Raw genomic sequence first — 16,616 nt, 5'->3', positions numbered from 1 at the left:
TTTGGTTGCAATTAGTTTTTAATGGAAAAGACTAATCAATGTTTTACATAAATATCAATTAGTGATAACAAGTCAGTCGAGTAAGTAAAGGAATACATACCCCCAAGTTTTAAAGGCTCATGAGCTGACCAAGTAGCACACAATGACAACTACAAGGAATTGTTAAGAGGTGGGCTGCACGTCGGTCACCTTCGTTAAGTTCCACTGCCAATCAAAATAGGTTGTTGCTGGAGTTAGTCACAGTGCAGTCTTCCCATGTAGCAATGACGACATGTTCAAGGGGAAAAGGGAACTTCAAAAATGTCTTTCTTCTTCCCGCAGAAAGCCCCAAGTGCTCCACTGATGTTAAGCCCTTTCGGGGTCTGGTTTCAGATGTGTAGTATCTTCCTCACTGACTAAAAACTTACTTATAAATAAATGCACAGGTCCTACCAGACAGGAATGTGTTCACACTTCAAAACAATACCAAGGTTGGATCTTGCTAGTAAGTTCTTTTCTACAGGGTTGTGAAGAATTGAAATCACTTCTATTCCCAGGCAGGCTGCAGGGATGGGGAGAAGAGGCAGCTTAATCCGATAACCATTAAGAGCAATTTAAGTGAGTACAAGCTGCACCAGAAACAACGGAACTTAATGGTTTTTCATGCAAGCTGACAGGTGTGATCCACATTTCCATCTAACATCTCCACACTCTTTCCTACAGGCTCAAAATGCTAAATACCTAAGGAGGCATTGCTCATGTTATAGCCACAGCTATAGGGATCAGTTACGCGACCCCACTTTCATACGCATAACAACATGGAAATCCACAGATTTAAATATCTTTCAAATGCATCAGTGGGAGCCACACAGTTTGTCAAGTTAGTGTCTCCCAATTAAACAGCATAACATCAATCTGATGAGAAAGCATTTAACTTCCCAAATATTACCTCTAAATACTATGTGGCTAAGATGTCTGCTTTCCAGTGGTTTAGCCATGAATTGCTTAGAACTAGCAGACACATACTCTTTTCATCTCACAGCTTTTTCAGTGAAATTCACATAGTTATTAAATGCTGGGGACATGGTAGGATCTGATCTACTGACGCATGAAAATTATCACCCTACCCTGTTCTCTGAATGGCTCAAAAATCTGCAAGAAAAATACTCATTCAGAACTAAGTCACCAATTCTCCCATCACATGTCAGGTCCCATAAATCTGTGTCTTTTTCAAACTCTGGACTACACATATTCAGCACCAAAACAAGATGCAAACGAAACCTTTCAAGTTAGAAACTGCTCAATAAAAGAAATTGCTTCCAAATACAGCCCAAATTATCTTGCAATCCCAGCAGGCTGGAACCCAACTCATGACAAAGTTGCAGCAGCTGAAATGAATGACACTTCCAAAGTCACTGCCAAAGGTGGACGTTTCACAGCACCAGAGAGATTTTGCTTTATACTTGCACTGGCTTCAACATATTTCAAGTGACAACCCATTAAAAGAAGATTCACGTAGTCCCATAACAGATACAAATTTACTAACACCTCTATAGTATCAGATTGCTTATGCTCAGTGGGTTTATATTTCAGAATTAATCAGAACAAAAAGGCATCTTCTGCACCATCACTTTATTATATGAGTAATCTTTCTTTTTGTTAAAATTTTAGAAGAAAAGCAGGCGGCCAAACACAAAACACAAGAATTCAGCTGGCTGCAGTCATTCAGTGTGATGTGCGATCGATCATTATGAAGGGGACAATTTTGATGCTTCAGTTCTTCACATCTAAAAAAAATTAAAATGGGGTTATTACCTTTGATAAACAGAAAGCAACACTTGGGAAAAAAAACATGTACAAGACATCTGGAGCGGGGCAGGGGGCTCATATTAAAATACAGAACTGAGTATCTTGCCTTTTAGGGTTTGAAGTATGCCTGCTAAGGACTTTTTTCATTAATTTCCAACACAATGATAAGGAGTTATCTCAGCAAAAAAGGAAAAACATGACATCAGCTGTAAATACATTACCAAAATAAGAAAGAAGCTGCCTGGAAATTCGGACATTAATTGCACCTTCTAGTTACAGCAGAAGTTACTACGATTTCATTAAGTGCCAATCAGTTAAAGAGTGGTTTACTCAAGAACATAAATGAGCTCTCTCCCTGGCTTGTGATAAAAAGAGGAGGAATAATGACCAAGTAGAATGGTCCAAGCTGTTAAAAAGGTATATGGGAAGGAAGTCACAATGCTGTTAAACTTTACATTTAGAGAACTCTGAAGGTGACAGCTGCCAGTGTCTGTATTCTGTACCCCCAAGTCCTGCTTAGGCTCAGCTATTCTAACACATTCTGTGCATCCTACCTGTAAAGGAGTCCGATACAGCCATTTTTCTTTATCTCCATTGAGTTTCATACAAGCAAAAAGGTCACAAACTGTAGGAAGGCCAAAGTCCTGAAAGAGAAGTCACATTAATTACTGATATCCAAACAGAAATACATTCTGAAGTATCTTCAAATTCTGTCAAGTGTTCAAAAAGAAAATAAAACTGACCTCCGAGTCTTAGATATGTATACTTTCTTCATTTAGTAAAACATACCAACTCGTTTTGCGTTAAACACTGGCCTCAGCTACTGAAGTAACTAAGTAATAAACACTGAAAACATTAAAACAGCTATGAAACCTAAAAACTGCGAAGTCAGTATTATCCAGAAGAGCTATGAATTTGGAAGAGAAGGCAGGCATTACACTCAGTAGAACAATAAACCCAGCACATTGACTTAAGACACAGCAGTAACAGAAACATGCTCACTTGCGCTTTCTTGCGTAGAAGCCATTTATCTTCCACTGGAGGTGGGTTAGCGTTTTCTAGGTTGTTTGAAGCCAACACCCAACTGCTTACGTTCAAGGGGAGATGGAACGGAGCCAGGAGGTCTAGGAAAGGACTCTTGAAACTATTATTTGCTTTTTCCCTACTCGCCTTTTCTTCTGCACTTTCTGCTTTGTGCTCAGACTTAGCTAGCCAGCTTGTCAGAGGCCTTTCAAGCAATACTTTCAAGGGTTCTGCGATCTCTGCTGAATAATCTGCTTTCTCTGCACTAATGGGTTCCCCTGTGAGCTGCTGCATGGGGTTAAGCCAGGTATTGGCAGCAGACTTGGTCTTCTCATGCTCGAAGTTTGAACCATCTTTCTGGCTGACCGGAACTCCATTTTTATCCTTCCCTTCTTTCTTCAGAAGCCATTTACACAGAGCCTCTTTTCCACAGTTTTCATCACACACGCATTCTGAAAAGCTGGCACACAGCTCATTAGCTTTGCACACATCTTCCACTTTAAATGTGGCCTGGGGATGCTGAAGAAGCCAAGCATTTACAGCAGATGTTGTGGGTGACTTCTTTCCGTCAAGATGCTCATTCAGGCACTTCAGATTTCCCAGGTTCTCAATTTCCACACTCTTGATCTGGCTGCTGCGACAACTGGTACATGTTTCAGCTTTGAGGAGCCAATCATTCAAATTAAACTCTTCCCTAAAAGGTTTAAATTCATACTTCCATTTCTCATCTGAAGCACTGCTTCCATTTTCTGTGTCAGGAGCAAGCAGCCAGTCAGAAAGGTCCCTCTCTTCTTGTCCAAGGGATCCCAATTCCTCCACCTTGTCAAAAGTGGAAAAGGATGAGTTGAAAGTAGAGCTGGAGTCCTTGTGGCCAGGGGAGTCTGTCTTCCCAGCAACATCACGCTGTTGATTCTGCAGGAGCCAGTTTTCCAAATCTTTCAGATTCCCCCAGGCTTCCTCAAAATAACAGACTTTGGAAGAATTTAAATCCTAGCAAAGACACATTGAAATACATCTATTAACACTGAAAGACAATGTTCAGTAACCGTTTGCAGTTACCACTTGGAGCATTCTGATAGTAAGCCCGGAAGTGTTAGCTGAGCATGAGGCAGAGAGAAGAGAATTACAGAAGGTTTAATTCCCACCGTATTCTGCCTGCGATCGCATAGTATTTTCCCCTTTATTAAAAAACTAGGTTAGTGCATACAGGCTTACCTGGCTGGGCTCTAACACGCATTTTTGCATAACCCATTCTTCAAGATTGGTGCTGGGAACATACGGAGCCTGGCAAACACCTGCAGGTCTGCTTCCAAGTAGCCAGTCAGCAAGTGAGGCACTCACTGTCCCACACTGGGGGACTTTCTTCTGCTGAGAAAGAATGTTCTTAGTTATGAGACAGTCTAATTGCCAAAGCAATCTATGGTGAACATCAAAACAGACACTCAACATGCATCAGCACTTCTGAACCAAAAAACTCCCAGTCCCTTCTAATTAAGAAAAAAGTAAATCTTCCATCGCCTGTATGACTTTAAGCCACCGCACTGATAGCTATTTTTGTGATCCCAGATTCTTCAGAGAATAAAGGACAAAAACGGGAAGCGACAACTTCTACAATGCACAGTTCTGATACGTGTAATCCAGCCATAACCCTCCTTTTGACCACAACTCCCATGACTAATTTGCCACCCTCCTTCACTGATGCTGTTTCTGTGCAGAGCCCAATGTAAGATTTCCCACTAATTTCTGCATTAAAAGGAATTGGATAGTTCCAAGTCCTGGCTTGACAACATCAAGGAACGGTCACTTAAAAAACTCTGACTGACAGTCACAATCCAAATTCACTTTCATACTATGTTCTTGCATGCCTGTTCCTGGAGCAGCTAGAACATCAGATCACTAACGCTCACCGCAGTGACTGTTACTGACTTCTCAAACTTCTTAACAAACAAACAGAGGTCATTACTCAGGCAAGCTAACATACTGTGCTCAAGTTACTCTTTTTCCTTTAATACAACTAAACTTTCAGATACAGGTAAGATCTTAACCTTACCTGCTCGCAGTTCATCAGGGCACAATTCTGCCCTGGGAACCAGGGAGAAGTATTCTCTCTCTCAGAAGTTTGCTGTAATGTAAATAAAGTAAAAGTTAATTTACATGTCAATTTTGTTTAGTTTCTAGGATTAATTCTACAATAAAGTAGAAATAAAGCACAGTTACAACTGGTCAGTTCTTTGTGGCTAACTATTTTCCCAACATTTAAAAACAGAATGGAGAAAGATTTACTACCTTCAGCCCACTTTAAGAGAATTATCTCCAATAATACAGGAAATACTGTGCTTACCTAAGAATCCCAAAATAATTTTATCACAGCAAGCCATCTACAACGTATAACTATTAATATCTAAAGAATACCGTAGCATTAATTTTCAGTTGCTGGAGTAAGAATACAACCACTGTTCCCTCAGTCTCTGCCAAAATCTATTAAAGTAACATGTACATAACTAGAGCTAAGTTCGATCAACTACATGCAATAATTAATAAACCATCACATGTATATTATACAGCTAAAACTATATGACTCACACACAAGATCCATACAAGGTGTAACTAAAAGTAGAAATATCACTTTGAGTATATCACACTATTGCCTCTAAAAAAAGATATTTTTTTCCAAGTATTCCAACCCAGGAAAGCCTTAGTGCTCACCATCGTTTTAATTGAACCAAATGAGGTAATAGCCTGGCGAAGGTAAGATGTGTCAGCCTCAAAATTCAGGATGGAAGACTCCTCTGGTTTAAGAGTAAGACTTTCCAGTCTGAAAGAGTAAGGTGGTAGTTGCAGAAAGAAAAAAAAAAAAATTACAATCTTCTTCATCTGTCATGTTTTAGCAATCAGTCCATTATTTCATAAAAAGAATTCCAAGCTGACTTGGTATTAATTAGGTAACAAAAAGACTTCTAATACACACATAAAAATAAAGATGTCCCTCACAAACACAAATAAAGAGGATCCACAAACCAAGAACAGAACGAAGAGACAGCAAAAACCAAGTTTCTCCTTCTTACTTTAACTGCCATCAACAACTAAACATTTGAAATACTCTGCACAAATGAGTACCTCCCCTGCTCTTTATAGCCCTGTACTTCCAGTCAAAGATAAAAAAGATGAGTGGAATCCTATCTCGGACTGCTTTGAAGATCTTATTTCCAGAAACCATTAAAAATGTAGAAACAGTGAGTTAGATCTATTAGAATCAAAAATCAGATTAAATTTGTGAGTCAAAATAAATACCAATTCATTTGCACCATAAAATGTATTTACCTCTCCAAGCAAGCTGAAATCTGGTTTGCTAGTTCGTTACTACAGGAACGCTCCAGCTGATGAATAAGACAATTGAATTGTCCCAAGTACTGGATGGAACACAAAACACATGTTACTGTTTTGGCTTCTAAGAGTAAAACTGAGAAAATACTTGCAAGGACAAAGTTTACTTCAAAATGCCAGTGCAACAATTTACAACCCAACCTTACCCAATAGAGCTGCTGCGCTTGCTGCTGCAGTGCCTCCTCCTTCAGCTGCTGGATGAGATCCACCTGCTCAAACAGCCAAACCTCACGGCTGCGCAGGCATTCCAGGTGGCGGCTTATGTGGCTGTGAATCTTCGCTTTTACCTGTAAGGTAACAGGTACCGTTTCTAGAACATCTGTCAAACTGGATGAACAAGCATATGCTGCACCAATTGCAAGATAGTATTTGTCATAGATAAGTGTTATTTTTGGAGCAATTTATTTCTCAAGAGCTAACCACAGTCACCCAGAGCACCACATGACTCAAGTTAGTAAAAGTTCCACGGCTACCTTTAAAGAAGTACCAAAGAACAATGTCACTTGCAGTATCTCTCTATACGGGTGTTTCAACCAACAGCTTTAGGGAATTCTGCGTGCCTAAGCTAGTAATACAGGAATACCTTTATCAAGAGCACGACCAAATTACACAGCAAGATGTTTGCAAGTCTCTAGGGAAATTTCACACCATCACCGTAATAGGAAGTACTCTGGAATAATAAAAACTGGCATTAAAGCCATGTTAGTTATTAAAACATATTTTTTAAAAAAAGAATTTGAAGTTACCTCCCGCCAGTTCTCTTTAATCTGTTGTTCAGCTTTGACAATTCCAGATATAGCTGTTTCCAAGTCCTTCTTTGCTTGAAGGCACTTTGCCAGAGGCTCGCTGCTGCAGGAGCTTCTACTTCTATCTTGTGTTGGACTCATTCTTGAAGTGTTCCTAAAACTGAATAAAAAAAAAATAAATCTTAAGTTTCTATTCCTCTTTAATGGAAGAGGAAGGGCATCATATGAAGAACCATCTGTTCTACTTCACTATAAAGGTGAACAAAAGATCTGCTAAGACCCTACACCAATGCAAGTTTTCTAAACACAGATAAAGCTTTCTCCAGGAGCAACAATGGTCTCTCAAACACTTCGGCCCATGGAATTTGCACAATCGAAGGAAAACCAACACATATTTGACAACAGCTTCAACCACAGGCACTTAGGCAATCCTCCTCTGCAGCTTTTATGTTTAGCCAGCAAACTCCAGCAGCTGAGGCAAGGTTCCACAGCTCTGCCGGAGCTGGGGTAGAACGGCCTGGCAAGGGCCAGGAAATGTTTCAGTCACCCTTTTTTCAGCTGCAGGCAAATGAACTGGCTCCCATGAATGAGAAAACTTCTAATATCGTTTGATCGACTGAAAACCCAAGTGTTGACAGATCACTCTTTACTAAGCTGCAAAGGTCAAAACTGAGAGCAGCTGCCCATTACTTTTGTCCTGGTCACTGCTGTGGTAACTTAGCTTCAGCATATCCTCAAGTAAAAGGAGCTCAGATACAGAATTTCTACTCAAGTTACACTGTTAAGGAGTCTGCAAGTTAAGGGGAAAAAAGCTAAATATGAATATTTAGTAAAAGTGGGAAGCATCAATATAAGCATTTTTCCTAAATGGCAGATATTTTGTTTCAGTTCTCCTGTTGGTTTCATGGGATTCCTGAAGCACTAATTAAACATTTGTAGCAAACATTCTATTTAAAACCAAGTCTTCAGCAATGACAGCTACAGAAATTCCCAGCAGAGTTGATTAGAAGTGTACACATATGCCAATCTAAATATTTCACAGATTTTACCACTCCTCTGGAGGGAACTGAAAGAGTATTTTGAATATGACAAGGTGACCATGGAGCTTGTGTTACTGAGCAGCTATTCAGCCTGTGATTTCTGAGCCCCATGACCATATAAACTGCAACCCAAAAATCCTTCTATAGCCAAGGCCCACCAGATACATGCAAGTTGTGTACATCAGAGAGCAGAGGGCCGGGAGTGGCTCACAAGTGGAATCTGGCAGGAAAAGCAAGGTTCGCTGTGAGGCAGCGGCAGAGGCTGCATCTCCCTTAGTTCCCTCCACACCATGGGCTTCCCATCTCCCAGGTGCCCCCAGCCATGAGAAATGGAGCAGGCACCAAAGCCATGCCAAGCCCCCGTACAAAACTCAATTCCATTCTTGACGTAACATCTCACCTTCTAGGAAGTTCAGAGCAAAACCAGAAGAGAAGTGACCTTGAATTTATTTTTTAAGTTTATGTTAATTCTACACCAAATTAGACAAAGTGCAGAAGTCCAAAATACATCATTTTCCATTCCATGCTATGAATGTCAGTTTCGTCTTTGTATTTGCATACTCTGTAACACATTCACAGGTTCAATACTGCAAGATTTCATGACCTTCACCTTGCCACTGATGTTCAATAAAAAGTAAGCTTTCTGTTTACAACACCCCTCCCCCAGATTTTATCTGGCTTATCAACTCTCTCATGTACAACCTACAGGAAAGCATAAGCGGGAGCCCTAGCTCTCAGATGCAACCTAAAAGTATTAGTGCAAAGGCAGAGATATAGCCAGCCAAGAAAACCAAGGCGTTAGATATATTAAGAGCTATCAGATACTCAAAAGTCAACAAAAAAATCCTATTGTTCTTCATTATTTTATTCATCACACTTCTATGTAACAACCGAGTCAAAGTCTGAAAAGCTAAACGTAATTGCCATGTTGGCTTGCACAGCAGATAACGTACTTAAAATTGTGAAAACTATGCTGAGCTGTGTATCTACAAATGCCAAGTCCAATGTATGCCGCATTACCATTTATGTGTTTTCTGAGTTTATGCCTCGAGGGAACTGGGCTAAGTATCTGAAGAAATACTACTTTTTCACACTGCATTAGCAACTACATACTGGGACAGTCAGATGTAAGAAACTTACACATTCTCCTCTATCTCTGAAAATACTTGTGTTTATTGCTTTTCTGCTTTTTCATTTGCTTGGAAGAGTTGCTTTCCGAAATGTATACAAAAAGAATGAATGCTGCTTTCCTCCTGTCAGCCAGCTCTTGTAAAACAGCTGTTCTTATGCTTTGTCAGTAGCCAATAAAACTCACGTTACAGTTGAGGAAGAGTCACTCCACCCTTCCCAGTTTTTGCAGGCCTCTAAGGAAAACAAGTGGGGGTAATCACCTACTTCCTTGCTGTGCAAGTACCACCAAACAGCAGTAGGGGTTCAAGACACCCAAGATCACGTCTGCAACTGCGTACACAGCTGCAATACAGAGGCATCATTTTTGGCAAATTCCACGCCACCGAAGTGTTCCCACCCGCACGGAGCATCCCCCCGCGGGTACCACGGGATGCACAGGCGCGCGCACACACACACACACATGCCCCTCCCCATCGCCGGGCTTGCACTTACTTTCCGAGCGAGGGCAGCAACCCAGCAGCGGCCTGCTTATAAAGCTGCTGCCGTTCGCAGCCTTCCATCCCGCACAAGCACGGCCCCCGAACGCGCAGCTGCCTTCAGCCCCGCTGCAGAATCCGCTCCAAATTCCGCCGACGGAGGCGAGGCAGGCGGGGGCTCGGCGGGCAGCCCACCGCGGCCCCCTGCGGCGCCGCCCGCGCTTTATCGGGGCCGCCAGCCCGCGCCCCGCCCCGCGGCCACGGCGCCACGGCGCGCCCGCACGTCGGCAGCGGCCGGGGGAGGCGCCGGAGCCGCCCCGGGGGGGCGCGGGGGGGCCGGGCCCCGGTACGGCCATCTTACCCCCGCCCGGCGAGGGGGCGGCGGCAGAGCCCCAGCCGCGCTCCCCTCCCCCGTCCTCTAGCGCGCCGAGAGCCTCCTAGCATCCCCCCGGCAGCTCAAACCGCAGAACCGCAGCGTTTTGCAACAAACCCGCGATGTCTTGCAACTTCAGCGCTGTGGCAATGCGCCTTTTTCACACAGGCGATGCAGCAGAGCGCACCCGAGCGCGCAGGCCTCCAGCCCGCGGCGCTTCCGCAGCAAGGAGGGCTACAAGGGGCTGCGAGCCTCCACCCCGGCCACATGAGATACCCCTCCCCGTGCCCGGGCGCACCCAGACCCCGCAGCGAGGCTCCCCGGCACGGCACGGCACCTGGGATGTTCCAGCAATCCTTCTGCTAACAAACGGCTGGGCTGTGGCCAGGTCCGGAGGGCCCCAACCGAGACCGACGCGCACACAGCCCTTATCTGCTCTCGCTCCACGCTCCCGCACGCAGGCGAGGAAAGCAGAGGTACGTGTCTGCACGTAATCAGTTAAAATGTTACAGCGATGAAACCGAAAGAACCGCCCAAATGAGGCAGGAAGATGGTAATACTGTCTCTATTCGCAAAATAACCGGTGGCCTTTAGGGAAAAAAATTTGTCTGCTGACACCCAAAAGCCTTGCCGGGGAGCTGTCACCACCAAGACCCTGCAGCCCAGACTCCTGGTCACTGTATCACTTCTCCTGGTGCTCAGCACAACCTCCAGTCTTCAATAAGCTGCCTGCCCTCTACTCCCGAGGTGTCTTCTTTTGCTTTTATTTGTAGATCAGAAACTGCTGGACAAAAATCATCTTTTCCATTTTCATTAAATCCCACGTGGCTGGGGCACAGGGGAGGGGGCAAGCCTCCCTCGCCCACGCAAGCTGCTAACCAGCCAGCAGAAAACTGGTTTTACCAGCCTTTCAGCCCAGCCACCCCCGGGAAGATCATTGTTTTCCATTTCAAACGAGTGTTGAATAACCTCAAAAAGATGGCCGTGCCCGGAACAAAACCTCACATCGAACAGGCTCTATTTATAAATGCGGAAAGACTTCTTTCAGCTGGCAGGCCAAGGCTGTCCGAAAGGTCTCTCTGACCTGACTTCATGCGGTTTTAAAACCAGCTGGCTTGTTAGAACTGGAATCACGCTTAGTCTCCATTTACTCCACCAAAAAACAGTAGTTCTTCTGAAGTACCATCCCAAATTAGGTACGTGGGAGTTGTGGTCAGAGAGTGAAGTACTGTAAGTACACAAGCTGAATCTCAGAAATTTCCATTTGCATCCAAACATAACAAGCATTTTATACAGTACAGCATCAGCCTCGCAACCCAGGACCTTCGTGGACCTTCTGCTGGGAGGATTATTTTCCTCCAAAACAATATGTAACACCCTGTTTTGTAAGCCACAAGCAGAAAAAATGACCTCTAACAGTTCTGAGTAAAAGACAAAGTGAAATTAACACCTTAAGGAATTATAAGGGGAAAAAGTTCCAGGTAATACATTTTCCTAAAATTCAAGCAGTTTTCACCTGCCTGCACTGTACTGGATCTGGGCCACAGACCGGAACACATGCAACTGCCTTTTCAGCCTATTTTAGCCTTGGAAGAGGCCGCTCAGCGCACAAAGTACAGATACCAAGACTTCTTCACCAGAGCTGGGTTCTGAAGAGTCGCAAGTTACCAGTGCAGCTGAGACAAGAGGTCTGATCATCGCTTTATTCTATCCATCGTAAACATTTTTTTTTTTAAAGGACAGCACAGCAGGCACATAAAGTACAATCACAAAATATCTGAATACAAAAGCCTGAAATCATGGTGCCATAATTGCATACAACACCAAAGTAGATCTTCCAGAGTGGAAAAGACCACTGTTACCTTAACACAGGTTTTATATTACAACACATCTATCCTTCTGACTTTTGCATTTAAAACCCTTTGGAAAACAATTGATAAGCCCCTAAGATAGCACTGCCACGCTCTTTGTATATCCATCAACATAACGTTATGCACTTGCAGAGTTCTGAACCCTATTTTTTTTACTTGACTGTCAGCTTCCTTCCCCTCCCATGATGCATGCCTTACCTAAAACCCCAATGGAAGAAACCCCAGTGGAGGACAATCTTTTTGCTCCGTCGGCTTTTCCCTTTAACCCCAGCCACAATTACTGAGGTTAAAGCTGAAAGAAGGCCTGACAAAATCCCTGAAAGCTCTGGCTCGAACCACTTACCAACCACCTAACAACGCCGGTTTTTCAACCTGTCGGTAAGCATGGTGTACAACAACTCCTGATCGTTTCTAACCCCGGCTGTTAATACTTACACAACCTTTGACAAGCGCTGACACAAGATTCTGACTTTTCAGTTTAGGGGTGAGATGACTTTAGGAGTGCTAGCGGCTCAACCCCTCACAGGCATAAGAAGGAAGCGAGATTCGTGAGAAAAAAAAAAAAAAAAATCCACCTTGTCTTCGTATCCGATCACTGTCAGCCCTCCACCACCGAATGCCGATTCCCGGACCGCCCCGCCCGGCCATGCCGACCCCCGCCGGGCGGGCCCGGGCGACTTCCCGCCGGCTGCTGGCGGGTGGCCCCGCGGCGGGCCCGGCACCTCACCCCGCGGCGGCCCCGCGCCCCGCCGGCCTCGCCGCCCGCCTGCGCGGAGCCCCGGCCCGCGGGGGTGCAGCCGCCACACCCGGACAACGCGGACCGCCCGTCCAGCGGGCTGCGGCAGGCGGCGACGGCGGCACCGCCAGAGAAAGCCCCCACAGAAACTAACCGCACCACCGGCCCCCCCTCACCACCACCACCCGCCCGCCGCACGGTAACGCGTGTCCGTCCCCGCTGGCGCGCAACCGCCGCCGGCCCGGCCCGGCCCGGCCCGGCCCGCGGGGGGGGCCCGGCCCTGCCACCGCCCGCCCCCGCGGTGCCGCTTACCGGCGCCCGGCGCGGCGTCCCCTCAACCCAGCGCCGCCGCGGCTGCCCGGCCAGCAAGGGCCGCTCTCGCGAGAGCGCCGGCCCGCCCGCCCCCTGGCAGCGCGGCGGAGAGCCTGCGCGGCCGGGCGGGGCGCCGCCATGGCAACGGGGGCAGGGAGCGGGGGCGGCCCGAGGGCGCGCAGGCGGAGGGCGGTGAAGGGGGCAGCACGCAGGCGGAGCGGGGCAAGGAGCGGGCTGTGTGTGTGTGGGTGCTGTTCCACAAAGCAGCCAAACACCGTGAATCGCAGCAAACCCAGCACAGCAAATCCTGTCAGACAGGCCCGCAGCAGCACGGCTCGTGGCCTCGACACCTCTGTCCCACACAAACCTCAGGGCCCGCCATGGCGGCGTGCGGCCTCCAGCCAGGGTGGGAAGGCCTTGGTGCTGGTGAAGACACCAAGCTGGCGGACCCATGAGCTTCCCAGCACCGGTGCGGCCCACGGCAGGCCGGAGACGGGCCTCAGCACCCCTCACCCCACGCAAAGCCGGCAGCCCTGCCCCACCAGAGCCTCTGCCCCAGGAAGAGCCCTTGCAGCTCGTGATCCCTGGCGTGCCCCCTCCATCCTCCCCTCCCCCGTTTTCCCTGTGGTGGTGGGAGAGCTGCCCAGCAGCTGGGGTACCCGGCAGGCAGCGGGAGGGCTGCCCGGCTCCCTCAGCCCTGCACAGGCCATGGCCAGCCGAGCCGCGCTGCCTCCGTCCGTCGCGGCAGGACATGAAGTCCACCACCACCGACGGCCTGGCCCACCTCAAAACCTCCGACAGCACCGGGTCACCCTCCCCACCCGCGGCGAAGCAAAGCAGAGGGGAAGGGTGAAGTCCAGTACATGGCAGGGGATGTGGCCAGCCACCAGTTTTGGTCTTTTTCGTGCTCGCTGGGAAACTGCCAATGGGCATTGCTTGGTTTGGCTTAACACAGTACTTATATTGTAGTATTTTGTGTTTTCCCAAGTGTGCAGCATAGCAGAACACTTCCTAATACCTGCCATCACGGTTTTCAGCTGGGAAAAGAATCCAGTTACTCTTCTGGAGGGCAGCAAGAGCGGGCTGCACTGCGGCTGCCCATGCTTTTAGCTGTTAAAGGCAAGCAGATGTCAGCCTTCCCAGGACCACCCAGCCAGCACCTCCAAGAATGCATGTCTGTGAAGCCGCTGCCTTTTATAGGTGCTTGCACAGTATTTGAAACAATTAACAGAGAAAATGGGTTTCAAATAGAAACCTAAGTAGCTGTGCAGCTCTGCATACATGTGCTAGCTGAGTCATTTTCTACACATAGGAGCTCCTCCGGTCATGGACAGAGGAGGTGTTCCTTTGAACAGGGCCTTACTTGTGGTTAGGGCTCATGGCTGTGGCCAGAGTACAAGTAATTTAGTGCTGACATAAGAGAAAGTAGAAGCCAGCCACCTAATCCCAGTTGCGCTGTTACTCCAGGAACTCACATTTCAGTCATCTGGCTTCCTCCTCGTGTAAATACTTAGGAGACACAGGATGTGTTATATAATCCTTCTCTGTGTATTTGGATGTAAGAGAAAAAAATAATAGCAGCCCTGTCTGACCTTGAAAACCAGCAGCGCTTCTATACCTGTTGCGTCCCCCCATCCAGTTCCCCAGCAGGACTGGGTCGGGTAAAGCGAGCAGCCTCTCTCGGGCAGGCAGGCACAGCGGACAAAGCGGCCTGCTGTCATGTCTCCCATTGGCTTGACCAAGGCCATATCATAATCTAGATGGTTTTCATGGAGCCACTTGTGCTGGCAGGTTTGCTTCACACAGTATGCTGTCTGCGTGAATTCATTGTGGTTAAGGTTATGCTTTCCTAGGAGGATTCACCAGCTGGATACATCTTCCATCTCTCCCTTAAAGGAATTTCAGAGTAAGGAACCGTATGCATATTTTTAATGAGCTCTTCCCTCTCACCACTGATGGCAGTATGTGCTGCTCCTCCCTCTGCCATACCCTTAGCCCCATCAGATGCGCCTTTTTATGCAAACTTGCATAGCGGATCAAAAAATGGAATTTAAAATGGCATTAGTCTAAGCAAAGGACAAATTGGTAGTCTGCTAAATTAGGGGTGAAGGTTGGGTAGAGATGCAATTTTGTGGAAAAATAAACAAGAAGATCTCCTCATGTTCAAACAGTAGCAAAAATAAAATCTTATGTACTGTGTTGTTCCTCAGTGCTGGATAAAACTCCGCATCAGTATTGACAGTAAGCCTCCTACCAGGGTACAAAGAGAAGCATTTTAGATGCACAAGAAGCAACTACATACACATCAAAAATAGTTAATGAGGATAAACACATGCAACTTTTCCCTTGGGAAGTCTATGACACCACATAATGCGCTGCTGTACCCAGAATTCAGTTCTGTTTCCTGCTAAATGGTAATCATACATGTAGTCCTGCAGCATAAAGCCCATCCTTCCTGACAAGCCACTGCTTGGCTTTGCCTTGATTCTGCAAAAGTGCTTAATGACCCTCTTTGTACACTCCAAGACATTCTTCCTTGCTGGGCTGCAGCGTGAGAATGAAGGGCAGGGTGAGATTCATCCTTTCACACCCTTGAAACAGGAGCCTCAGTACAGAAGTGGAAGCTTTTCCTGCAATTCTTCGGTATTGGCCTGCCAAACTGTACTACTCTGCACCACCCAAAACACAAAGAACCTGAGGAATGTTCTCTGCTACAATGATTTTGTAGCAAATTTCACGGGGGTCTATGCACATGTTCTTAAAGAATGTTTCCGGTTCCAGTTTAGACCATTCATCTTTCAATAACTGCAATAGTTTCAGCTGAAGAGAAGCAGTTGTGTTAACTCCTATATTTAATGCCTCATAATGTAATTTCCCAGTTCTACAATTCTACCGCAGAGTTAAGCAGCACAACGCTGCCTTTTGAAAGGGAAATAAAGAAGCGCAGCACACTGACGCGGCGAGGCAAGCATGGCACCGCTAGAGGTGAAGCCAGATGCCAAGGCAGAGTTGCAAGCTGATGGCCGCTCCTCTCAGAGACCGCAACAGTCCTAAAGCAGAATATGAAATTATAGAAGGGTCGTCCTTATAGGCATTGGGGAAATTCATGCAGCTCCTGGGGGAATCACCAGTTGCTTCAAGCTCTGCTGCTGGAAGTGGATTGTTTTCTCTTTGTCCCTGTCAGCCTGGCTGCATCCCGCCCTCATATCCTCTCTGACGTCTGTCCTTGGTCCCCTTCCAGGCAGGCCATGACCTGGTGCTCGGTCTCACAACTGCATGCCAGATCTATCCCCAGCCTTCCCCCAGAGCTCATCCTGCCCATGGCCAGAGGCCAACCTCGCAGTCACCAAGCAGCCCAAGGAGCCGAGAGGGGCAGCAGTCAGTTTTGCTTAAGTCCAAGGCTTTACTTCCCTGCAGGGGATTTTCAGAGCTCTCTGTGCTGTATTTACGTGCCTTGAATCTTTGCGCTTTTTTGTCAAGCTACCTCAATTCCAGAGATAAACTAAATATTTTTGAACTCCCACACAAACAGTTTCATACAGAGGCTGTGAACAGATGTTGTAATGGTCTTTTCCTGCATGCCACACTTGGCCTTTTCGCTTCTTCTAGGTTAAGGATTTCTCATTTCTGCAAACTTTTTTAAATTACTATCAGCCTGTCTCACATATAGTCTATCCCACTTCACATGCAACAGAAGTACAGACTACACCTAAACTCCACACGCAGCTTTCATTTA

General features: G+C 46.4%; 1 protein-coding gene across 5 annotated transcripts; it reads right to left on the bottom strand.

Annotated features, from left to right (window-relative positions):
- On the bottom strand, positions 1-12,991 carry NCOA4 (nuclear receptor coactivator 4). Of its 5 annotated transcripts, none has more exons than XM_040605404.1 (10): positions 12,881-12,991; positions 6,942-7,101; positions 6,342-6,482; positions 6,133-6,221; positions 5,518-5,626; positions 4,862-4,933; positions 4,027-4,179; positions 2,791-3,801; positions 2,343-2,432; positions 1-1,766 (listed from the first exon to the last, which is right to left on the bottom strand). In XM_040605404.1, the coding sequence occupies exons 2-10, from the start codon at positions 7,080-7,082 to the stop codon at positions 1,761-1,763; spliced, it is 1,812 nt and encodes a 603-aa protein (XP_040461338.1). In that variant the 5' UTR covers positions 7,083-7,101; positions 12,881-12,991; the 3' UTR covers positions 1-1,760. The 5 variants fall into 5 exon arrangements, with proteins under 5 accessions (XP_040461338.1, XP_040461341.1, XP_040461340.1 ...); XM_040605407.1 differs by lacking the exon at positions 12,881-12,991 and adding an exon at positions 12,268-12,437; XM_040605406.1 differs by lacking the exon at positions 12,881-12,991 and adding an exon at positions 10,299-10,792.
- Between the last annotated feature and the right edge of the window lie 3,625 nt (positions 12,992-16,616).

The sequence above is a fragment of the Falco naumanni genome, chromosome 9 (assembly GCF_017639655.2).
Source record: "Falco naumanni isolate bFalNau1 chromosome 9, bFalNau1.pat, whole genome shotgun sequence".
Taxonomy (NCBI): Eukaryota; Metazoa; Chordata; class Aves; order Falconiformes; family Falconidae; genus Falco; species Falco naumanni.
The sequence above is the reverse complement of the archived record's forward strand: the minus strand, read 5'-3'. Positions and strand labels throughout refer to the sequence as shown.

Bases quoted from the DNA above. Each gene is read 5' to 3' on its own strand.
- NCOA4 (XM_040605405.1), bottom strand. From the start codon at position 9,672: ATGGAAGGCTGCGAACGGCAGCAGCTTTATAAGCAGGCCGCTGCTGGG. The intron at 4,934-5,517 runs GTGAGCACTAAG...TTTACATTACAG, and splicing joins TTGGTTCAATTAAAACGATG to CAAACTTCTGAGAGAGAGAA. The intron at 3,802-4,026 runs GTAAGCCTGTAT...TGTCTTTGCTAG, and splicing joins GCGTGTTAGAGCCCAGCCAG to GATTTAAATTCTTCCAAAGT.